Source organism: Vitis vinifera, chromosome 6 (assembly GCF_030704535.1).
Source record: "Vitis vinifera cultivar Pinot Noir 40024 chromosome 6, ASM3070453v1".
In the NCBI taxonomy this organism is placed as follows: Eukaryota; Viridiplantae; Streptophyta; class Magnoliopsida; order Vitales; family Vitaceae; genus Vitis; species Vitis vinifera.
This window is the reverse complement of record NC_081810.1, coordinates 20,039,381-20,065,052: the sequence shown is the minus strand read 5'-3', so window position 1 is coordinate 20,065,052 and position 25,672 is coordinate 20,039,381. Positions and strand designations below refer to the sequence as shown.

Genomic DNA, 25,672 nt, shown 5'->3' with positions numbered 1-25,672 from the left:
AATAGTTTTTGAAAACAATTGTTAACGATTTCATCTATGACTTTTGGCCAAATAAAAGTAAAACCAATTTTAAAATTGTTTTCTATGTTTTAAAATAAATTGTTATTTATAATATTTTTAATTATTTTTTATATTTGTATAGTTATGTTTTAAAATAAATTTTAGAAAATAAGTTCAAACAATTGAAAACAACTTGAAAACACTCAATTTTCCGTTTTTAAAAACAAAAAATAATTTTTTGGTTTTTTGGTTGCCAATCGTACTTTTCTTTTCTTGGAAAGAAAATTATTTAAAAAAATAATTGGTAAAGAAACTCTTAAATGTTGTTTGGATAAGCTTTTTATTTTTCATTTTTAAAAACATAAATCAAATTTATCTTGTGTTTTTAAAAGTTATTTAAAAAAATGTTAAAATTTAAGACATGTTGTAAAATAAAGGACCAGACAAAGAAAAAGGCGTGCTGTTTGGCTGAAGATTCCTTCATGATACCAGAAGTTTCAGTGGATTCTGAACCATTCACATTACCTGATTGCATGCTCTGACCCTCACCTTTAGCCATGGAAGAAAAAAAAATATAAATAATTACTTTTCCTTGCTCTATATTTAGGATAAAACATTTTTAATTAAAAAATGATTTTGATATTTTTAAGATTTTAATTACACAAAAATACCTCCTTAATAAATTTCAAAAATGTAAAATTTATGTTGTAAGTTGGATGGAAAAAAGATGTACTAACACTATCCAACCCTAAGTCTACAATCAAAGTAATCTTTTTGTTTTTTTTATTATTTAAAAATCTCCATCTAAATTTGCATTAAAAACATTCATCAAATAATTCCTCATGTCAACTTCCACTTTGTTATTTTTATTTTTATTTTTTACGATTTTAAAACCACAGTTACCAATTGTAGTACATCATCACCTTATTTTTCTACCAACCTATTAAGCTCTTTACTTAAATTCTTAAATGTAAATAATAAAATTTAGATCAAGCGTCAAAACAAATTTGGATTAAGTTATAGGATACATATGAATGGACTTGAAGATGTACACATGACATCGTGTGGGTATGGACTTGAAGATGTACACATAACATCGTGGGATTGGTTATCGAATTTGGAACATATAAAAAAAAAGGGTCCATTTGGTGATTTACTAGACCCATATAAAAAACTACCATTTCATTCCAAAAATAAAAGGGGGCCACATAGCCACATGTTCACACACAAGACCTGAGAAGGCAAAGAGGATGTAGACAAAAACAATCCAAGATGAGGTATGCATGTGGCCTTGGTTCCCACAAGTGAGGGTGTGGCTGACACAGCCCTTTATCATGTTATCTTTTCATATTTCCTTCTCAGCCTCTCATATTAAAAACTAGTAGAATTTTCAATTTTCTGCCAAGTAATCATCTTTTGGATTTGGACTCCCCTTCTTTTTCAATGTTTTAGCATATTTGCCCCTCTCTTCTCTCTATTTTCTAGTCTTGCCTATTACTTCATTCACTTTGTTTCCTTTTTGTCCTTGGTTTAAGAAATAAATCATCCCTTAATTCTATAAACTTCCCAATAGGTTGGAGCTCACGTTTGCTCGTTTGTAGTGGAGGGAGAATATCACCGATTCATAAATAAGAAAAAAAAGGTGACAAATCTCGTACACTTTTAAATAAATGTCAATTTTAATATCATCTATCATGATTCTTTATCATATATAATCATATTTTATATATACATGTTTTAAGACCGTGAGGATGTATAAATTGAATGTAGAATGTGTCTATACAAAAGACCGGGTGGGTGATAGTTTAAATAAATATATAAGATTTAAAATTTTCTTTTGAGGTATCTCGAACATTGCATGATAACATAGGGACCTCAATGAAAATTTCAAAACCTAGAAGGAAAAACAAAAACAAAATAGTTAAATATGTTAGTGCAAATCCAAGGAAAAAAGAAAAAGAAAAAAAAAGGCACAGTAGTATGCTGCCACGTCATACATGAGATTATTGAATGGCAGCCCCAGGATTCTAATAGAAGCCAAGTCTTATCTGCCACACTGGAGGAAAGTGGGGGCCAGATGCAATGTTGATTGGCCTCCCGCCTACTTATAAAATCAATTCCTCTTCCTCTTTGGCCTTTTCATATCTGAACCCTCTTTTTCTATGTGCCTCTGCCTAACTCCCTCAACCCCCACTCTTTTCACCTTAAGGTATAATCTATTGCTCTCCTCTTCTCAACTCTTTATCATTCATTTCTGTGTCTTATTTCACTATCTTTTTATTCATTCTGATTGCTTTCAGCTTGAAAAGGTTGTGTTTTATGTTCTTTTGTTCTATTTTTCTTTGGGGTTTTGGTTTAATTTAGACTGGTATGTATGTTGAAGTATACTTAGCAAAACTTTTGGTGATTTGTGGAGAGTTCAGGCTTGTTTGGGTTCTTCCAAGGTGAAGATACTACTTTTTGTCATGTTGGGAAAAGGCTATGGAGGCATCAAAACCTGGTTGGGAAATAGGAAAGTGTGTGCTCTTGTAAGATGGGAAATTCTTTTTAGGGTGTATTGAAATGATTGTCTTTTATTCATACAACATAAGAAACAGGGGCTCTGATCAGTGGTTTGTTTGATGTAATTTATTGTCTTGGTACCAAACAACAAGACCCATGATTTTTGCCCCCTTTTTTTTGGCTGAGCTATGATATATTTTTCTTGAAACTATACTTAATATGATTTTGAACTCATGAGAAATGAGTACTTTGATTTTTAGTCATTGGAGAATCATATTGCTCCTTGCTCAGTTGTTATTGCAGCTTCCACTAAGTTTAATTTCATGGAATGTTCAGGATTTCCTACTTCTTCAATCCATTTAGTTCTCGCTAAAAAGGTCCCTCACTTTTCTGAAAAGATATTTCTTGAGAAACAAACAGTTAATTTTCTTAGTGTAATTGTCCCTTTTTTCTTTGATAGAATGATTTTCCAACCTTCTTTTGTTTTATTAATGTCATGTAAAGGTTGATAGGTGTAGTTCATGACCATTCTGATGCATGGTATAAGTCTAGATAATTACATTTCACCAGGAACTAAAGCAAAAACTGGAAGTTGCAGAATGATTTTTGAGTCATTTCCTGCTGTTTATCAGAATTAGATTATTTATTTATTTATTTTGTGTACATATTTCATTCATTTACCCGAACGAAATTTAAGAAAAATTTGATCTAAGAACTTGGGTCTTGTTCCAACAATTATCCACAATTATATGGTTGGTAAGTTCTTGGCTGGTCATATCAACTAAACTGCATGAAGTCTCAATCTGGAAAAAATAGGAGTCATATTCTCCATTTAGGTCCTTGACATGGTGTTTTTGTCTAAACTGTCTCTACCCATTTCAGTTTTTGTATTCTTCTTATCCTTTTTGCACTCTTCCAAACTAGTACTTGTTGTTACATATGTCAGAAGACTCAGAACCAATATAAATATGCACACAATCTGAATTTGCAGACCAGGATTTGGATTTACAATGAAATTCTCTTTTGAAGAAGTATTAGCTTCTTTCTTGTCTTATCTAGGTAACATCTGATTTTACTTCACTTCAAAATTTCTTTATGTTTGCTAGGCCCCTGATTGTAATGGATCGAGGGGAGAGGAAAATTCTGGTTTTTTCTTTCTAGCTCTGTTCTTTTATTAATACAAACCTATAAATGAATGAAAAGACAGATTTTCTTAACAGACTTTTGCGGATTTTCAGTTGGTTTTTCTCTTTTTTTCCCCCCTTAATTGGTTCATTGTAGCTAAGGTGTTCTCTCAAAATTTTACCTCAGCAGTGAGATTTCAAGAAGGGCAAGATGGACCGCTATTTTGCACCAGGAACAAATCATCTCTTTGTTCCGGGGCCTGTCAATATCCCAGACCATGTCATACGGGCCATGAACCGGAACAATGAGGATTATCGTGCTCCACCAATTCCAGCATTGACCAAAGACCTTCTTGAGGATGTTAAGAAGATCTTCAAGACAACTACTGGAACCCCATTTCTCATTCCCACCACAGGTACTGCATTCACTAACAGTCTGCTTTCTTCAGAAATCTTAATCATCAGGATGGTTTGAAGCTTCCATTTCTCTGTGGCATCCTTTGATATTTGCATGCATAGATCAAACGATCGTTTGGCTATGGCAGCACAATATAACTCTCCTTCTGGTTCTCCTTTTCTGTCATTGGAAGATTGATAATTTACTCTTCATTTATGTTACATATTGTTGTTGCTGTCTTGGCTCAGGTACTGGTGCATGGGAGAGTGCACTTACAAACACATTGTCTCCTGGAGATCGAACTGTATCATTCCTGATTGGGCAATTCAGTTTGCTGTGGATCGACCAGCAGAAACGTCTTAGGTTCAATGTGGATGTCATAGAAAGTGAATGGGGCCAAGGTGCTAACCTTGAGATTCTAGCAGAAAAAATTGCAGCAGACAGAGCACACACTATTAAGGCTGTTTGTATTGTTCACAATGAGACCGCTACTGGAGTTACCAACAATTTGGCTGCAGTAAGGAGAATCCTTGGTAAGAATTCATTTTCTAGGCCACATCTTCATCTGCAAGGAAACTTCACATTAGGATTCTGTCATTTTCCACTATTGGGTTCTCATTTTTAACGTTCTTTTTTGTATTGAAATATCAGATGAGTACCGTCATCCAGCACTCTTTCTTGTTGATGGGGTGTCATCCATATGTGCCCTTGATTTCCGTATGGATGAATGGGGAGTGGATGTGGCGTTAACCGGCTCTCAGAAAGCTCTTTCTCTTCCCACTGGAATGGGGATTGTATGTGCAGGCCCCAAGGCTCTAGAGGCAAGCAAATCTGCACAATCAGTGAGATTTTTCTTTGACTGGAATGACTACTTGAAGTTCTATAAATTGGGAACATTTTGGCCATACACCCCTTCCATCCAACTGCTGTATGGGATGAGAGCAGCTCTGGATATCATCTTTGAGGAAGGACTTGACAATGTGATTGAAAGGCATAGCCGTTTGGGCAAAGCAACAAGGTGAATATTCTTCCTCCTAACACAATGTGAATGTTCGTTGTACCTGAATTATAAATTCTATGGGCCTTCTCTTGATACTGCAGGCTTGCTGTGGAGGCATGGGGCCTGAAGAATTGCACCCAAAGGGAGGAATGGTTCAGTGACACCGTCACTGCTGTGGTTGTGCCTCCATACATCGATAGTACGGAGATCGTCAAGAGGGCATGGAAGAGATACAACTTAAGCTTAGGTCTAGGCCTGAACAAAGTTGCTGGAAAGGTTTTCAGAATAGGCCATCTCGGCCACCTTAATGATGTATGGTTCATTTCCCATCTTCCTATATGATATTAGATAGCTTGAATCTTAAAAGTATTACTAGAGATTAGTTGGAAAACCATAAGATTGCAGGCCAAACAAACTCCCATACAGGGTCAGGGATGTATGGACATTGTCTGTTCTAGACTTGAAGGACCCTTATAATTTTATAAGACATCTATAAGGTTAAAAGGAGTTCATACATACAGAACTTTTAACCCCATCCGATGTGAGTAAACCCCAAATGCTTAAACTTTCTTTCTTGGTTGTGAAGGATTAGAAAACTTAACTGACAAGATACAAATGCTTTGCAGCCTTCAATAAAATAGGTAATTTTCATTTCATTCAAAGTTTTATAGGCTTGTAATTAATGGATTGAATGATTTTTTCTTCAGGTGCAACTGCTGGGGTGTCTTGCTGGGGTGGAGATGGTACTTAAGGATGTGGGATACCCGGTGAAGATGGGAAGTGGGGTTGGAGCTGCTTCTGCATATCTGCAAAACACCATCCCCTTGATTCCTTCAAGGATTTGATGCGTGCCTCCCAACTGTCTGTCCATGTATCTATTTTTCTTTCTATAATGTGCTTCAGGGTACTATGTAAAAAGTTGATAATTTCCTTTCTGTGCTAGCACTCTTTTGAAGCACAAAAAATCCCAAGAGATACATTTCTTGCTGCATTGTCCTGTATTTATAAGCCTGTTGAATCCATCTATTGCTTATGAAAAATGCCCTAAATTTTCTACCCATATCACTCATTTTCTCTCACAAAAATGAAGCTTTTAGAATGAATATCAGTCTAGCTTGTACCCGCACATGGAGAGACAGACATTCATATCCAACAAATAAATAGGGAAAATGTAAATTACGACAAATCAAGCTTTGATATCACGTTAAACTAACAATTTTCATTAAAGTTTAAACTTGTAGGATTTGGACTTGAAATGCATGTCATGCTCCTTAACACTAGTTTTCACGCTATTTGTGCATCCAAATTATGGTAGGGCTACAAGTGTACAAGTCTTAGAGCTATTTGGTTTTAAAAATATTTTTTTTTTTTGCTTTTAAAAATAAAAAGTTGTTTTCAAAATTCATAATATTATTTTGTCATTGTTCTCTATTTCTATGTTTTAAAAAACAAAATGAAATAGTTTTCATCTATTTTTAAAAATCAAAGGAAAATATAGATTTAAAAAAAAATTCATAAAAAACCAAATAAAATTAAACATACTAGCGTTCTTTCTCTCTCTCCATATTCAATAATATCATTTTTCTTCTTTCTCCATGATCCAATATCCATGCTAAAAATCTCAATATATCTTATATGATCTTTAAATTAGATGTGCTCTTTAAATTTTCTTTAGCTTATCTAAATTTTTTCATTAAATAAATAAATTTTAAATTAAATTATATTTGATACATAGAATTTATTAATTTTTTTAAAAAATTTAAAACTCAAAAATTGTTCAATTAGTACTAGAAAGTCATGAAACTCATAGTATTAGAAAGTCATAAATTAAAATTCATTTCGAACAACTTGTTTAGTTTCTTTTTAGCATTTCATCATATTTTTGCAAAAATATTTTACTAAACAAATAATCTCCAAATTAAGCAAGACTTAATGCTTTGAGTTCATAAGGAGTTTAGAAATTTTCATAAATAACTTGAAACTTAAATATTGATTTAATTAATATAAAAAAATTATGGATAAAAATCAGTTTAAAATGAATATATTGTTTGTCCTTTATATAGAACCATAATTCTCTCTTTTTTTTTTTTTTTTTTTCTTACAACACAAATAAACTACAACTTAAACAAGATTGAATGCATTGAATTTTTAATGAGCCTAATAATTTTTAGAAATAACTTAAAACTTAAATAATGATCCAATTAATAAAAAAAATTATGGATAAAAAGGATTTTGCAATGACTTTTTTTATTTCTTTTTTGCATATAATTATATTTTTATAAATTGTCTTATTAGAAAAATGAATTTCAAAGTAAGTGACACTTTATGTTGATAATGAGTTCAATAATTCTCAAAAATAATTTGGAACTTAAAATAAATCTAATCACTACAAAAAATAATAGACCAAAACCGATACATTATAAATTTTGACTTTACTGTTTCTCCTATGAAATACCATATTTTCTAAATTTTCTCACTATATAAATAGGTTCTAAATTAAGTGATACATAATTAATACTATAAATTATTTAATAAATCTTCTATTCTTTAAAAATAGTTTAGAATTTAAAAAACTAATCCAACTAATTACAGATTAAATCAATTATACTTTTTTTATGAAGACGTTAATATTCATATTTTTCTAACATATACCAAAATATTATTTTTCTAAAAAAATACAATAATTTTTTTATTTTATTATAATAGTACTATTTATATTTTATTCAAAGCTATTTATTTTTAATTATGGAATTATTTTCATTTTTTTATAAAACTTAAATTAAATTAAATTAATATTATATAAATGAAATTTACGGTGCTATGCATATAACATAATTAAGCATTGAAAGCATCATAATAGTTTAGCAAAAACATAGAGCTCTCAGAAGCACAAAACAAACGATAGTTACTATTATTATTTAACACTAATTTTATCATCTTCATTTCAAAAACATTTTAGGGTCACTATCAAAATTTGGGCATGTTCTAAGATTATGTTACCGGTTGAATTGAACAAAGAAAACAAAAGTTTGGGCAAAAACTTTGTAAATTGAAATTTTGGAGTCATTGATTTGAAAGAATTAATGAAATATTTGAAATTTATCACTGTGAAAATGTGAGATATATATTTTATGCCCAAAAATACCTAACAATCATATACCAAATTATTTTTTATTTTTTACTCCAAGGAAATATTTTGAAGTCATTGACACTAAAAATTTGGTCAAATAAATGACATTTGTCATAGTTAAAAAATAGGTTAAAAGAAACTTTTATTTACGTTACAGAACAATAACCAACAATTTTCCTTAAATAGTTAAAATAGTTGTCAAAAATTATTTTTCTAAATCATTTTCCAACCATTCAAACAAAAGGGTTTTGCCCTTCTTTATTTTAAGCACTTCTTCTATATTAAGACATTCGACTCCCCAAAGGTCTCCATATCCAAAATCTATATAAACTCCCTTCACATGACTAGCCACGCATTGGAAGCTAAAGAAAAAGGAATTTAACATAGAGATCATGGGACTCTCCATCATGAAGAAATGGCTCATATGTCTGACTCTTGTCAGCATGATTTTGGTCATGCACGTACATGGTGAGGCTGACATTGATAAGTTCCTAAACCCATGCCATGGACCGAGTCCACCAGTGGGTTGTCGCGAGAATCCCAAGGCTCCACCTCAAGAAGCCCATCGATGGCAAAGGGGTTGCTCACCCATCACCGGATGCCGCGGTAAAGGTTCCCCAGGTCTAGGAACTCCTGGAAAGTCTGCATGATGAATAGAGGAAATGTTTCAGGTTGCAGAGATGACAATCACACGTGACTAAATAAAGTGGTTTTCCATACCATGGATAGAATCTTCAATCTTGTTTGATGTTTAAAATATTTACTACTTTATTATTATTTATTTTATAAATTATAAAACATGTATTTTTATTTCCTCATGTACAATTTTTGGATGGTGATATGTTGTATTTGGTTTGAAAGAAAAGTAATAATTATCGGATATATTTTTAGTTAACACTGTCGTATTAATGTATTCAATTATATTTGTTTAGAATAAATAAATGTTTTTTTTTTACCTAGTTAATTGGACACTATTTGATAGCTGTTTTCGAAAATAGTTATGAAAAACTATTTTTGAGAACATTCTTTTTGATTTTGTTTTTAACCCGTTTTTAATATTTTAAAATATGTTTCAAAAATAGTTCTTATATCCTGTGTTTTATTTTTAATCATTTTATAATTTTTTTATGAGATAACTTTTCGAAAACAAGGGAAAACAATATAAATAATTAAAGATGTTATATGAAAATATCCTGTTTTTAGATCTTAAAAAAAGAAAAAAAAAATAGTTTTTGATTATCAACCATATTTTCTTATTATTTTATTATGAAGAATAGAAAACTGTTCTAAAAAACAATTACTAAACAGACCCTAGTCTTTCACTCTTATACCGATGTATTTAATATTTGTTTAAGGTAAGATAATTATGTTCGGTTTATCCAATCAAAATATAATTTGTGTTGTATTTAATATATATTCTTCAAAAAAAATTTATATCTAAATTTACTTAAGAAATAAGAAAAAATGATTAAAAGTCGAATATATGTTAATTATATTATAACGTATCTTAATTATATTTGGTTTCTATTGATAATAAATTTACTAATTTATAAATTGCATAAAATCTAGGTAATATAATTTATTTTTAAGTTAATAATTAATGAAAAGTTTAAAAGTGAATTTGATTGACAAATCAACTTTTAAGTATTGTCTAAATTTAAACTTTAGATTCATATGTTGGCAATATTTCAAATTTGAATTGAAGTGTCAAATATAATGGTCTCATTATTTAAACTTTCTAAAACATAGACAAACTATCCTTGATTTCAAAGGGAGGTAGTGCAAGTAGGGAAGCTGAAGTTTATGGCATGAACATTTAAAATGAAACCATTATAACATTTTCTTTAAGGAAAAAAAAAATTGAAGAGTGGACAAAAATTCATGGAGTTTTTTAAACAAGAGTAGCTCATGTATCCTTTTGATGGAAGTTTGAGTAACAAATGAGCTTGAATAGTGAACAAATCTTCAACAAGTTTGAACATCCTTTACTAGTTCGATATTTTTTGCAAGCCCATGAAAAAAAATTAAAGCAAAAAATAAGTAGTTTTCTTTCATTCTTTTAAAGATGAAGACCACATTTTATGTAACAAAGTTGAAATCAAGTCTAGTTGACCCTTAGACTACATTTTTATTCAAGAATTTGTGTCATCGTGAACTGAGATCAACAAGATCAAATTAAAGCACATGATCATATTATTGACATTTATTTTTCTTATATATTAATATAAATTTGTTTTACCTTTTTTTTTTCTTCTCATCTTTCTTAGATCATACAACATGAAATGTATGCATACAATTGTATTTAACTTTCAAATAAAACTTGAATGTGAAAGGGTAAAAAATGCCCTCATCCTCTTCATCCCATCCCATATCCACAAAAATCCTAACCTCATAAGGATGCAACTTATGCAAGTTGGCTTGGTTTGAGTCAAGTTGTTAATTAATCCAATCGCAACCTATTAAAATAACCACATATACATAAGCAAAAATAAAAGAGAAAAAAAAATTTAACATGGTTCAACGATTATTGTGATTCATACATCCACAGAATGCACTAACACTTAAAAATCCACTAATGAAATGAAATACAAAAGTTACAATGGTGAAAACTCTCCTCCTTTCAATTGTGGCCATGCTATTTTCTTTTCACTCTCTAACTAAACCTTGAATCATAAAGGGTTAAATACAATAGGGGCAAACTCGTCATTCAATCTTCGACATCTCCTGTGTAGCATGATAAGATTGATTCAAACTTTATAATCCAACAATCTCCCACTTAAAAACTAAAGTACAAGTAAATATCTTCCTTTAATGATTAATGAATATGGTGCACACTTAAACAACCCATCCTCACCCATGATCCATTAAAGCTACATACAACTCCAGTTTCTCTATTATCACTATTTTGGTCAACATGTTAGTTGGACTCTTGCTACCTTGTATCTTCACAAATGTCGACACTCCATCTTCAAGTAAAGACTTGATGAAGTGATAACAAAGTACAATATATTTAGTCATTAAATGAAATATTGAATTAGCCAAATGTCTTTCACTTTAATACATTCATCATATGTTTGACTCATAAATTTGCTAATGAATGCTGCAACCAAATCATCTTTTTGCTAACTTTTATCATAACCATGTACTCCGCTTCAGTTGTAGGCCTAAAGTGTGAAATCCAACTAATGGTTATAAGCATCCCTAGTAAACACATACTTTGTAGAGCTCCTCTTGTGATCTATCTCACTAGAAAAATTCATTCAAATGTTGCTTAAAATTTTTGTTCTCAAGCATTTTCAAATTAAAGAGCTTCATAATTAGGTATACCTTATTTATTGTAGAAGGTTGTTCATACATATTGGTTAGGGTGGCCATGAGGGACATGTTGTGCTCTTTATATATATATATCTTAAAAGCAACTGATTTTGATAAGGTTAACCTAATTGCAACAAAGGCTTGGTAATCGAGCAAATCCCATTCATTTTCAACCATAAATTTTGGTTTCTTTCCCAATGATAGATACAAATCTTTTTGGTGCAGAGAATTCTTTATCTATATCTTTTAGAAATCGAAATTCATACCATCTTTCATAAACTTATTTTTCTAAACTCAAGTTTAAATTTGCTAGTTTCAGATTAATAGATTTATATTCAGGTTAGTCAGGCTAGTCAAGCTAATAAGCATAAACTTAATATCCATTTCCCTAAATATTTTATAAATCAAACAATATTTAACAAACAAAAAACTATTAAAAAATTATTTAATTAAGATTCTAGAACCTTTGCAAATCAATACATCAATATGTGAATAAATAACATTCATATAACTAATCAATCCAATATTTACAACCCTACCTTACAATCAATAAAATGAATAAAAAACTTTAACAAAAAAACATCAAATAAGATTAAGTGGCTTTTTTTAATCGATTTCCAAGTCAACAATCACATTAGAAATGTGTTTAAAAACGTGTCCAAACACACCCTTAACATTTCTATAGCAATTATGTAGACGAGGGTATGAATTTTACAATCTAGGATTGACCCTTTTTTTGGCTTTGCATTTTAAGTTGGGGTGGAACATTAACAAATGAGAAAATCCACATATAGCAGTCATGGATTTTATCCTTATGATTGTTAGTTAACCACCACCCAATGAGACTCTTGGACAATAAAGTTGTCATCATGACCGCTAGCCATCCTCAGCATTTCCCTTGTGAACATATATTTTACTCTCTATTCTCAAAATCCTAAATGGATTTCAGAAACGGTTGACTCATGTTTTCATTGCTCCACCGACTAGAAGACAAATTAAGATGACAAACAACCGTCTTTCAACCTTTTTCTTTACAAAATATCTCCTTTTATATACACATATCTCTCCACACCTGCAATCCCATCATCTTCCTTTATTTGTTGAACTTCTCTTTCTTGATGCCCATTGTTCTGCAAATGCCCATTTCCTCTAGTTTTGATGCCATGGCCATCTTGCTACTGAGGTAACCAACAACTTTATTACATAATCTATTTTTTTTTTTTTTGGCTTATTTGAACAGGTGACTCAAAATAAAGGTAAAATTATAAAAGTAACCTCACTAGTCAATTGTTTTGAGAGATGATCTAATTTAGACATTTTTACCCTTATTTATTTCCCTCTAAAAACACATAAGATTCCCACCAAAGACATGATATCCCTCCAAAAGCAGAAAACTTTAGTTTTACCTCTCTCTTCGGTACTACATCTCTCTCACCAACATTGTGAGTACATCCCTATACACCATCTCTGTAACCCACCAATAAAGCTGAGTGAAGAGAAGTAGAAAAGAATAGAGAAACAGAGAAGAGTAAGATCCCCCACCAAAGACATGATATCTATCCAAAAGCAAAACATTTTAGTTTTACCTCTCTCATCGGTACTACATCTATCTGCATATCTCTTACTAACATTGTGAGTATGTCCCTATACACTATTACTGCAACCCACCATCAAAATTGAGGTAATAGAAGTAGAGCAGATTTAAAAAAAAAAAAAACATATGGCAAGGTCGAATGAAGGTATGTAAACCCATTTGGGAAAAAAAATTACCTTAGTTTTGCTATTCTCAACATTATTTGGTTGTAGGGGAAAAAAAACGAAAATTTTAGAGTAAACATGAGTGAAATTTTTTGTTAAAAACATTTGTATGAAAAGAGTAAAGTTCGTATTTAACATGTAAAAACTAGATGTAACTAGTGTTAAGTTCTTTATATATAAAACTTGAAGATAGTTGAGTACAATTCAACATGTTAATCGACAACTTTGCGGGATTGAGTTACTTATCCAAATAACTACTGTTTTAATATTTTTTTTTTTGTATCAATAATTCAATTTATTTATTTACTTATTTATTTTTGTTACAGTGATTGATGAAATGGGAATAATGCTTTTTTATGAAGGAGATTGGGTGCAAAATCGAAACATGTACTACTTTGAAGGTTGCCAAGGTAAATTTATTGAACTTAAGAAGACTATAACATATGAAGAATTATTGAAGATTATTTGTCACATTTTGAAAGTAGATCCACCAGAGCACAATCTTTAGATGAAGTATGTATTCAATGGCAATATACCATCCACTCTTATACAGCTAAGAGATGATGGAGATGTGAAAATTTTCATTTGTTTAAATTGTACAGATAGTAAGTTGCCAGTTCCATTATGTATCACAATAGAGAAAAAGAAGTGGCAATCATAGGTATGAATCAATCATCAACACTGATTTTGGCTCTCATACTTTATCTAGGGTTGAGAAAGAAATCAATATGGACCCAATATTCATAAATAGTAGTGAATCTTTGAGTGGTTTTGATGATGAAAATAGAACAAGGTTGAGCTATGATCCACTTAATTGTTTTGATTCTCATAACTTGAATATGAACAAGGATGATGAAGATGGTGGAATGAATGTCAACCCGAACAAGGATTGCCAAGTAATGCAAATTGATGTAATGGAAAATGCAGCAATGGAATGTGAAAGTCATGCAAAAGAAAGCATAGAGGAACCATTTATAGTTGGTTATAGTGAAACTGGTGATGACTACATGGAAGAGCACCAAATACTCCAATAAGAAAGAATTGCAGAAGAAGTTATGCATGATTGCTTTGAAAAGAGAGTTTCAGTTGAAAACATTAAAATCTTTGACCAAGTTATTATATATTGGATTGTCAATAAAGAATGCAAGTGGCGACTTCTTGCAATCAAGTTGGGAAATTCTAATCTATTTCAAATAAGGAGATATCATTCAACACACACTTGTAGCTTGGATATGATATCTCGTGATCATCGTCATGCAAGTTGTTGGTTGATTGGTGAAAGCATAAGAGAAATATATCAAGGGGTTGGTTGTCAATATCGACCAAAAGACATTGTAGCTGATATTCGAAACAAGTTCGATGTGGGGATAAGCTATGGTAAGACATGGAGAGCTAGAGAATTTGCTCTAAGTTCTATTAGAGGATCACCAGAGGAGTCCTATAGTGCTTTACCATCTTATTGTTATGTGTTGGAGCACAAAAATCCTGACACCATTACTGGTATGGTTATTGACCACGACAATCAATTTAAGTATTTTTTTGATGGCTCTTGGTGCATGTATTTATGGGTTTCGTACATCAATAAGACCTGTCATTACAATCGATGGAACATTTTTGAAGGCAAAGTACTTAGGAACTTTGTTTGTTGCTGCATGTAAGGATGGAAATAATCAGATATACCCTTTATGTTTCAGAATTGGTGATTTTGAAAATGATGCTTCTTGGGAATGGTTCCTAAAAAAAATTGCATGGAGCAATTGGCCATGTTGATGATCTTGTGGTGGTTTTAGATCGTCACGACAACATTGAAAAATTTGTGCGAAAACTTTTCCTCATGCAAGCCATGGTGTGTACACTTATCACATGAAGAAAAACCTCAAAACAAAGTTTAAAAACGTTGAAGTCCATAAGTTGTTTCATGATGTTGCTTATACATACCAGTTGTCAGAATTCAATATTATATTTGGGAAACTACAAATGATTTCTCTGAGAGCAGCAACATATATAATAGATGCAGGTGTTAAGCGATGGACACATTCACATTCTACCAAAAAAAGATATAACATTATGACCACAGGGATTGCTGAAAGTTTGAATGTTGTGTTAAAGGATGGTAGAGATCTTCCTATTTTGCAATAAATTGAAGAGTTAAGAAATTTACTTTAAAAATGGTTTGCAAATTGTAAACAACAAGCATTGTCAATGACAACTTAGGTAACAACATGGGCTGATGGAGAGCTTCGTGTAAGGTACAATACATCATCAACATATGAAGTTGAAGCAATCAACTCGATGAAGTATAATGTTAAATATAATGGTGTTAGTGATCATGTGAATTTACATAATCATTCATGCACATGTCGATGGTTTGATCTTGATCACATATCGTGTTCACATGCTATTGTTGCTTGTAGATATGCACATATGTCATGCTATCCTTTATGCTCCAAATATTGCACAGTGAACTCATTATTATCTTCATATGTTGAGTCCATCTATCTTCCTGGACATCAAAGGGATTGGATGATACCTGATGATATAAGCAGTAGAGTTGTATTACCACCGAAAACAAGGTAGCTAGTAGGAATACCAAGGAATGAAAGAATCCTTTCAGGTGGAGAGAGTAAACACAAATGGCGGTGTGGTCGATGTGGTGATTATGGTCATAATTGAAAGTCATGCAAATGACATATCCCTCTGCATTATCAGAATGATAATAGTGGATACACTGAAATAGGCATGCAAGATTTCTCCTTACAATCAGAGAATGAATGAAACTGTCACTAAGCCAATTTTATGGTGAATTTTTTGTTGTTTTTTGTAGATGATGATTGGCATATAAAATATTTGATATTGTAATTTTTTTTGTATATTGTGAATAGGGGCACAAAACGTATAATTGTACTTTGATTTAGTCTCTTTTAATTAAATGATGAACTTAAAGCTTAAAAATGAAGTTTAAGTTCATCCCTCAATACCAACTCATTTGAAATGACAAGTAAACTCTTTTTTTTTTGAATACTAGTCTCGTTAGTATTTGATCATACATATTTGGATATGTTTTAATCTTTTATTGATGTTAAGATCAAACACATTATATATGTCGAGATCATTCATATATACAACTTTAATTGAGGACATTCACCTAAACTACACTAGGGTTAAATTTCTTTTACAAAGAATTTAACAATGGTTAAGTTTAAGTTATAAAAACTTACCTGAACGAAAGTGATGTTAAATTTTTTTAATTAAAGAACTTAGTAAGAGTTAAGTTTTAATTGAGGATATTCAACTGAATTGTACTAGGGTTAAGTTTATTTTCCAAAGAACTTAATAGTAGTTAAGTTTCAGTTAAAAAAAAATTACCTGAATGAAACTAAAGTTAAGTTTTTTTAATAAAGAACTTAATAAGAGTTAAGTTTTAATTGAGGATATACACTTGAACTGCACTAAGGTTAAGTCTAATTTACAAGTAAGTTAACAATTAAGTTCGAATTAAAACAAATGTCTTGAACTTAACTGAAGTTAAGTTTTTTTTTTAATAAAGAACATAGTAGGAGTTATGTTTTAATTGAGGATACTCACCTGAACTGCAATAAGGTTAAGTGTAAGTTATGAGTAACTTAACACTCGTTAAGTTTGAATTAAAACAAACGTCCTGAACTAAACTGAAGTTGAGTTTTTTTAATAAATAACTTAGTAGGAGTTAAGTTTTAATTGAGGATGTTCACCTAAAATGCACTAGGGTTAAGTTTGAGCAAAAAAATATGAGCTCTACATTGAAATATAAGTTTCTATTATTATGCTTACTACAATAAATTCAAACCTGTTAACAATCATAACATAGTCATATTTATAAAAGTAAATAAATTTGCAACCATTCATTTCTCTAGATGTATGAAAAACATGTAACTATTTAAATACGTGCTATAACATAGGAATTTGCTAAACAAAAAACTTCAATGTCATTACATAGAAACATTGTCCACTATCCAATTACAATCCATTTACAATAGTAGGATCACATAGGAAGTTCTTTATGGAAAAATAACTCCATTGCCATCTTCTTACGAAACCAATCCATTTGCTCGCCTATTAGTGTATCCATTGGATGGCTGTGCATCAGGTCTTTTGCAAATTTGATTAAAAAAAAAAAACCACAATCACCACTGAATGAACACAAAAAAGTGATGTTAACAATGTTAAATATTATTGTATATATAATGAAATATGTGTGTTGGCATGGAAAATATTGTACTTACTCCTTTGTTTGTTGTGGAATGTTGTTCAATCTCTCAATGTCCCACGCATGTTCACCCTTGGGGTCACCATTCTTCCCATAGTATTTTGTAGCTCTTAAGATACGTGGTAACAACATTGCAATGGGTGTGACAAGTGTTTTCAATCTATTGGGTTTGTTAATTGACTTTATGGAGTCAAATGTAAATTCTCCTACTACGAAGGTGGACAACTCCCAGTACCAAATGTGTGCTCCTTAGATTGATAGGAACATATATGACATCAACCTTAGACCATTTCAAAAAAAGGCCTAAGATAAAGAACCATGGCATAATCGATGAGGATGTCATCTTCCGGTAAAATGTATTTGTTCCATGTCTTTTGATTCATCTTCCAACAACCATCTACTTTTTGTTACATAAGGAAAAAATAATCAGAAGTTGTGAATATAACTTTAAAAATAAAGTAAAACAAAGTTAAAATGCACTAATATGCATACCCAAAATAATGTGTCAGTGGTGGTGAATTTTTGTGTAAACACATCAGAGTTTAGTATCCTCTTTTTTTCGAAAAAAAGTATAAAGTGGCATCAATATGTTGATAAGGAATAATAAATAGTAATCCAACAATATCTGTATATTATTGAATAATGTAGGCAACAGTCATAAACGGAGTCACTGAGCCATTCTCCAGGAATCATTATTTTCTGAAACCATTTTTGGTCCACCTTCGTATACTCGATGTTCACTTCAAACCTTTATGTCATATAAGGAAATAAACCATTTTTCAACTTCATAAATTACATAAAAAAAATTAATCGAGTCAATATTGTAGATAACTTACTTTTCCTTAATCTAATCATTAATATATTCTGTATAAGCCACCTTTGCCTCCATTGATGGTGGCCGCAATGGATCAAAGATTGATGATGTTATGTCAGTCTTACTCATTAATAACTTCCTTCTCTTTGTGGGATCTGTAAATGGGTATTGCAGTAGATGAGATTTCTTTACCTCTTTTCTTCGCTTAAAGATATTCGATGATAGTTGATGTGGGAAAACATGAACTACTGTCACATTAGGTGGGTCATCCTTCAAAACATCCTTATCATTGTCTTTTCTCGATGTCTAAATTTTTTCTAACTTTGATTTGAAGTTCAATGTTGTTTCATTTCCCATTGTTGTAGTATATGGCTCATTACTCAATTTTCCAACCTGAAATTGCATAGAAATATATAAATATATTTGAAAAGGCATTGTTAGTAATTTAAAAAATATAAAGAATATAAGATCATGGAAAAACATTAACTGGTGTTTCATTCTATGCATCATCCATTGAAGCCTCCTTCTTATTGTCTTTTCCCGGTGTTTCAAATTTTCCTAACTTTGATTTGAAGTCCATCGTCATACCATTCCCCATTGTAGCATTATATGACTCACTTCTTGGGTTTCTAATCTAAAATTGCATAGAAATATATTAATATATTTTAAAATGTGTTGTTGGTTTTATAAAAAAAATAAAGAATCTAACACATGTTACTAACATCCAACAACAACTCACTCAAAACCATCAACCTTACTTTTTTTTTTTTTTTCAATTTTGTTTGGACTTCATTAAAATTTTCTTCTGTCTTTTCTTGAAAGTTGATGAACATCATAACCAATTCCTTTACATAAGAAAAAACATTATAACATTAGTCAAACATTCTTAAACATGTATAGTGAAATAATATTAATAACTTTCACTTTAGTTACCTTGAATGAAGGTAATTTAGAACTAACACCATCATTTCCACCTTTCATTATTGCTACTACTGCTGCAGTATAAGCCTCAGCTTCCTCATGATCTTTATATTTCTCCCAATCATTCACATTATCTTGTAAGGCATCATCCGACTAAGCTTCAAATTCAAAACATTTCACATACTTTTGTTTACCCTCTTCCAATGTCAGAATGAGTATGGAATGCAAAGATAACTAATAATTCAAGATAGAAAGAAAACAATTAATAATAAGAATACGGTTATGTAAATAAGAAAGTAAGTATAAGCAAAAATTAAGATATCACTCACATTTGACTCTAAAAATAATGATTGAATCTCAGTGTACTTTGTAGTTGCAATCCCTGTCCAATTTAAAATTCTGGGAAAACTTCTACCAATGCAACTTGCATATTTCATTCCAAGCAATGGAATGACTTCACATGCCCAAATTTGAAAGGCATATGGAAATCCCACAAGTGCATGCTTCATATGATGCATTCCTTTTTTTTTTTTCTCTACATATTTTGATTGTCTTTTGTCCAAAGCCCTTTTCAACCCAAATAATGTTCTTTCATGGAAAATTTTCCCACTGGAATACTTGTTGAACTCCTCTAAATTATTAAAAAGTTGAACTCATTGTAAATCTATCAAATTCTTCCATTTTTTTCTTAGTAGAACATGCTCAACAAAGTACAACAATGCTAAATTCACAATGTCTTCATCAAGATTTGATTTCCCATTTAACTTTTCCTTATTTTTTGACTTCTTTGTGCTCATTCTCTTTCTTTTCTTACATAATGCAATGAAAACCTCTTCCAATCAATCATTGCGAATCTTATTCTCTCTATTAAAATACTGATCTCTTATCCTCAAAGATGTTATGTCAAATTGTGAAATTTTCCCAAATTTCAACCCGATTATCAATGCAAACTTCAACGCACTAAAACTCAAACCTTTAGAGTTTACAAGTATCCACATATCATTTTTTTTTTAATGTCACATTGGCGTAACAACATATTATGAACAATTTGAGTAGAAAATTTCAAATCAACCATACCTAAGAAGTGGGCAAAACAAGATGTTTTAAACATCTCTAGTTGGGTTTCATTCAAGTTCTTCTTTATGTTGTCAATGACAATAATTTGGGATAATCAAGCCACCTTAGATGGGAAATGATCTTCATTACGTATTTTCTGTATGAAGATTGTTGAAGAAGTGGTAGCCTACAAAGTCACATACATTATGCTTCACATTAAGAAAATATATTAAGAGTTACAAACATTCTGCATGAACTAAAATATATTACAAAAAATTTAACTACTTCCACTAAAATCAAAATACCGATTCAATTAATTATATTGTAAGCATGTTTCAAATATTTTAACTGAGAACTTAACTACAGTTATGTTATTTGTTGATGAGACTTAACCTTGGCTAAGTTCAGGTGAATTTTTACTTTTTAATAACTTAACCTCGATTAAATTCTTTCTCTATAAAACTTAACTATAGTTTAGTTTAAATGAATATTTTGATTAACATATAAAAAACTTAACTTGATAGGTTCATTATTTATGGCAAACTTGAGATATAATATCATCCATAGACTTATTATCTAGGCTTAACTTATTTGGTATATTTTTAGCATATGAAATGCAATAGATATATATTTTGCTATTGAAGGAGTGATCTCATATACAAGAATCATCAACACATTAACATCCCAAATATACCAAAAATACAAACCTTCTCATTAGATTCTTCAGTATTTGCCCTTAAAGATGATTAGTTCACTTTCTAGGATGATCACTTTTGGAGTTATACTATATTGCAAATCTAATTTTTTTTTTCCTTGTCCTTAAAAAATAAATATAAAAAAATTCAAATAACAATCATCCATTTACTTATTAAAATCCATAAGTTTATACTAAGTATATGTATATATATATAAAGAGAGAGAGAAATAGAGACCACTGTATAACATTCTTTTACATCACCTTAGAAACAATTTTTAGAAATTTACATTTTCATAAAACTTACACTACATTTTTCATTGAATTCTTTTAAATCTTTTATTGATGAAAGAGATTGCATGATGCACATGATTTTCTAATGAGTTCAAACACTTTGGTTATTCATGCCTAAATTTTAAGAACTAATCATGAGTCCATGTCATATTACTTTTCCTTGCATCTATATCTAGATATAAATGAAGTTCTAAAGGACCATCCTTACTAATAGAAAGCATATGGTAGAAGTATTTTGGCTATGCATATGCATCATCTCACTCAATATCTTAGTTGTGAGTAATATTTCAGTCCTTAGTTGGGATCATTCTTTGTCATGACTTTTGTTAGAGATTACTATTTCAATGTTGTGGTTTGCATTGTAGGACCAACTAGGTCCCAAATTTAGCAAATGTCACTTATGATCTAGTAAAAGCAAACTGGGTTTAGACCTTGATGGGGTGATTCTTAAAGTTGGTTCACATCCAAGAGAGAGCAGAGATTTAATTCTCAATCTAGACAAGTGAAATGGAAACTGTAGATAGGCAAGGGATGCAAACTGTTTGATGAAAATTGAGGTTTTCAATTAAACCAACTTCCTATCCCTTGGGAAAAGAACTACAAATAGGAAAAAGAAAAAAATTCCCAAACTGCTAAAAAACTAGACACCCAATTGGCAAAGACTACAATGATCTCCAATTTTGTCATTACTAGAAAAGAATGACTATTCATGTATATCATATTGGTTCAATTACTTAAAAGTTAAGCAACACAAAAGGAGAATAATTGACATGAATGCTCATAGAAGAAGTATTATTTTTACTTTATGATATAAGCCAAAACTACTCTAAAAAAAGGGTTTTGAATTTTGGAAAAGAAATCAAAACCATTCTTCCAACACTGCTCATGGAAAAAGACTTCAGCAACACTTTCAATATCTCTACCTGCGGGGTTTAAGGAAACAAATTCATTTTCCAATTAGACGAATGAAATGTTTCTTCCAATCACCAAGGAAGAAATATCAAAATGGGGACAAATTCTATTTCTCTTATTATGATTCAACTCTTTAGAAGACCAAATTGGTCAACACATTTGTCACTTGAGGAATATGCTAACAAATTAAAGAAAAACCCTTATATTTATGCTTAACAAAAAGTGAACATATAAACCCATTACTTTTTCTCATATTTTTTCTAAAACCATGCAGAAAGAAAACACACACCTCAAGCGAATGTATGAAATCAACAAAGAGAGAATCCAAAAAAACAAACTATTTCAAAGTAATAAACATACTTTTCAAGATCCTTTTCAGTTTTCTTCCATTCCATTTCGTTTCGTTCTCTTCCTTTCCCGCGTTTTTTCAGAAATTAGAGAAAAAAAATTCACACTTCAATCAAATGAATAACCTTTTAGAATCCTTTTACACAGATAATCAATAACAATACGCAAATTGCAATACATATATATATATATATATATATATATATATATCAGAAGACCATAGAGTGTGTTGTAGTCTACCATTCAAAAGAGAACCCTTGGTTTGTTCTCTTTCTCTTCCTTTTTGCTTTTTTGAATTTCAAAGGTTTTTTTTTTCAAGGGTAATTTAGTCCAAAATAGGGCATTCTTTAGGTTTTTAAAAGGCGGAGGTCATTTTTCCAAATACTAGCTTATTTTGGCACTTAATTGATTTAAGCTAATTAAGCAATACTTAATGCTTTGAATTCATAACGAGTTTAGGAATTTTCATAAATAACTTGAAACTTAAATATTGATTTAATTAATATAAAAACATTGTGGATAAAAATTAGTTTAAAATGAATATATTGTTTGTCCTTTATATAGGACCATATTTCTCTTTTTCTTTTTCTTTTTCCTTACCACACAAATAAACTACAACTTAAACAAGATTGAATGCATTGAATTTTTAACAAGCCTAATAATTTTTAGAAATAACTTAAAACTTAAACAATGATCCAATTAATAAAAAACATAATTATGGATAAAAAATATTTTACAAGGACTTTTTTTATTTCCTTTTTGCATATAATTATATTATTATAAATTGTTGTACCAGAGAAATGAATTTCAAATTAAGTGACACTTTATGTTGATAATGAGTTCAATAATTCTCAAAATTAATTTGGAACTTAAAATAAATCTAATCACTACAAAAAATAATAGACCAAAATCGATACATTATAAATTATGACTTTACTGTTTCTTCTATGAAATACCATTTTTTTTTAATTTTCTAACTATATAAATAGGTTCTAAATTAAGTGATACATAATTAATAATATAAATTATTTAATAAATATTCTAATTTTTAAAAATAATTTAGAATTTTAAAAACTAATCCAACTAATTACAGATTAAATCAATTATACCTTTTTTTTATGAAGATGTTAATATTCATATTTTTCTAACATATACCAAAATATTATTGTGGACCCCGCATTTCGGCTCAATGCGTTTCCCACTCGATGGCGAGCTCGATTTTTTTTATTTTGAAAATTTGGTTTTTATTGATTATTTGAAAATGACTTGGAGTCGCTACTTATTTTTGTTTTATTTTTAAAGGGTAAACAAAATAAGAAAGAAAAACCCTAAGTGTGACTCCTTATTTTGGAAAAGGTGGTCTGTGAAAAACCGGATCGGGTTCGGGGGTCAGGTTACTTATCGGGAAGGTACGGTAAAGACCGTAGCACCCCTCTAAGTCCCTAAAGTCGGGTCTCTACTACTAAAATAAAGCTGACGTGGCAATGATGAGGAAATCAATGAATACTCAAATCAATCATGCACATATGAGTATCAGAATATGCAATAGAGGATAACCGAAGTGGAGGTGGATGCGTACCTGATTAGCAAACGGCAACGCGCTATCACAAAATGGGATTAGTGCATAGTAATGACCACAAATTATATCACTCATATCACCCAACCATATAAAGAAACATCAATATCATGCATGGTATTATTTCAAATTCACTTTTATTTTGATGAAAATTTATTTGATGTGGGGCCCCCACCAAAGCCCGTTTATTTTTGCATGAACTAATTCCATAAATTCCATAATTTGGAATTACGAAATTTAATTCTTGCTTATTTTTAAAACATTTAAAAAAACGAGAAAGATGTGGAAAAGAATTGCCGAAGAGAAAATGACAATTTGTTTTATGGAGAATGGGATTTTGGGACCTAGAAACTCTGAGAATGAAGTTAAACATGGAGTTGGAATTATTTAAAAACTAAAACCCAGAAATTTATTTGGAGAAAAGGACTTGGAAAATTATTTTTAAAAAGTTAAAGATGGCAAAATGGGAAATGGCACTTGGATCAAAGGTGGCCATGCAAGCACCTGCCTCAGAGGCTTGACTGGATGCAGACATCCCACTGCAGTTACTGCATCCCGAAGAAATGACACGTGTCTAAAATTGAGAGACTCCGCTTCTTTGCTTCCTAACAAAAAACTATCTCAGGATGCGTATAGACAACCTTAGAGACCATATCATAGTCCACATGACCTTCTTTGCCTGCTATCACCTCTACACATGCCACCTCATCCTCCTCTGTCTTGTGAGTTAACATGGAACCTGGAATCACTTCATCAATAGCTCAGACGCCAGTTGGGACAGGAACAAAATCAGCTTTAAGTATGTTCTGCTCACCACTAGCTGCTGGTTCAAGTGTCAACTTAACAATGTCTCCAGATGTGTCAACATTTGCTACCTTTGTTCTGAGCATGAACTTCATCTTTTGTTTCTCGAGAACACGCTGAAATTGCCTTTCCATGCTTGGAGCAATGTCTAGAACAATGTATATATATCCCATGGAATTGCTTAAGATCATTCAGCATTTCCAAGTCAACTAGTATCATTGACAGAAGAAGTTGGTGCAGGCTGGATGTTAAGGAAATGGTGATATGCACCTCATGATAAGGCTTAGGAAGAATGCTGGAGGATGCATGCACGTGGGAGAATATGGGATGGGTGAGTGGGAAATGAATAGCGGAGGATGAATGATGGACTTAATGGATATTGAAGGGTGTAAACCTAGAGAGAGAAGTGGGTTTATTGACATAGCTAGGTGAATGGTGGGGGTAATAGGATGCAGAGATCAAGAAGCAGGAATAGCTTGATTTTCTTTGCTGAAGAACCAGTCAACTTGATGGAGGAGACGATCCCACATAAAAATAAAGGGCATGAAATAACCCAGGTGGGTCCACCGTTCTTAATGAGACGTCATTGTTGAGCAAAGATAAAGTGCCTATCTCACACGGAGCTCATGACCACGACCTTCAGCTGACAATGAACATGCTCTCTCAAAGCAGGCAGCATAAATACTAGCAATGGTTCAGGCCAATGATGGATCCACGTTCTAGAAACATCAAGAGGCAGTCATCTATTGCAATTCAAAGTCAACCGACGGACAAGGTATCA

The 25,672-nt window shown here is 31.1% G+C and overlaps 1 protein-coding gene across 5 annotated transcripts; it reads left to right on the top strand.

Moving 5' to 3' along the window:
* The first annotated feature begins 2,068 nt into the window (after window positions 1-2,068).
* On the top strand, window positions 2,069-6,083 carry LOC100261927 (serine--glyoxylate aminotransferase). 5 transcript variants are annotated; one of them, XM_059737613.1, is made up of 7 exons: window positions 2,139-2,209; window positions 3,494-3,561; window positions 3,814-4,042; window positions 4,272-4,556; window positions 4,675-5,041; window positions 5,125-5,335; window positions 5,731-6,083. In XM_059737613.1, exons 3-7 carry the CDS (start codon window positions 3,838-3,840, stop codon window positions 5,866-5,868), a joined length of 1,206 nt encoding a protein of 401 aa, XP_059593596.1. In that variant the 5' UTR covers window positions 2,139-2,209; window positions 3,494-3,561; window positions 3,814-3,837; the 3' UTR covers window positions 5,869-6,083. The 5 variants fall into 5 exon arrangements, with proteins under 5 accessions (XP_002279236.1, XP_010651495.1, XP_019076254.1 ...); XM_002279200.5 differs by lacking the exon at window positions 3,494-3,561 and having other exon boundaries at window positions 2,069-2,209; XM_010653193.3 differs by lacking the exon at window positions 3,494-3,561 and having other exon boundaries at window positions 2,081-2,209; window positions 3,817-4,042.
* Window positions 6,084-25,672: the final 19,589 nt, after the last annotated feature.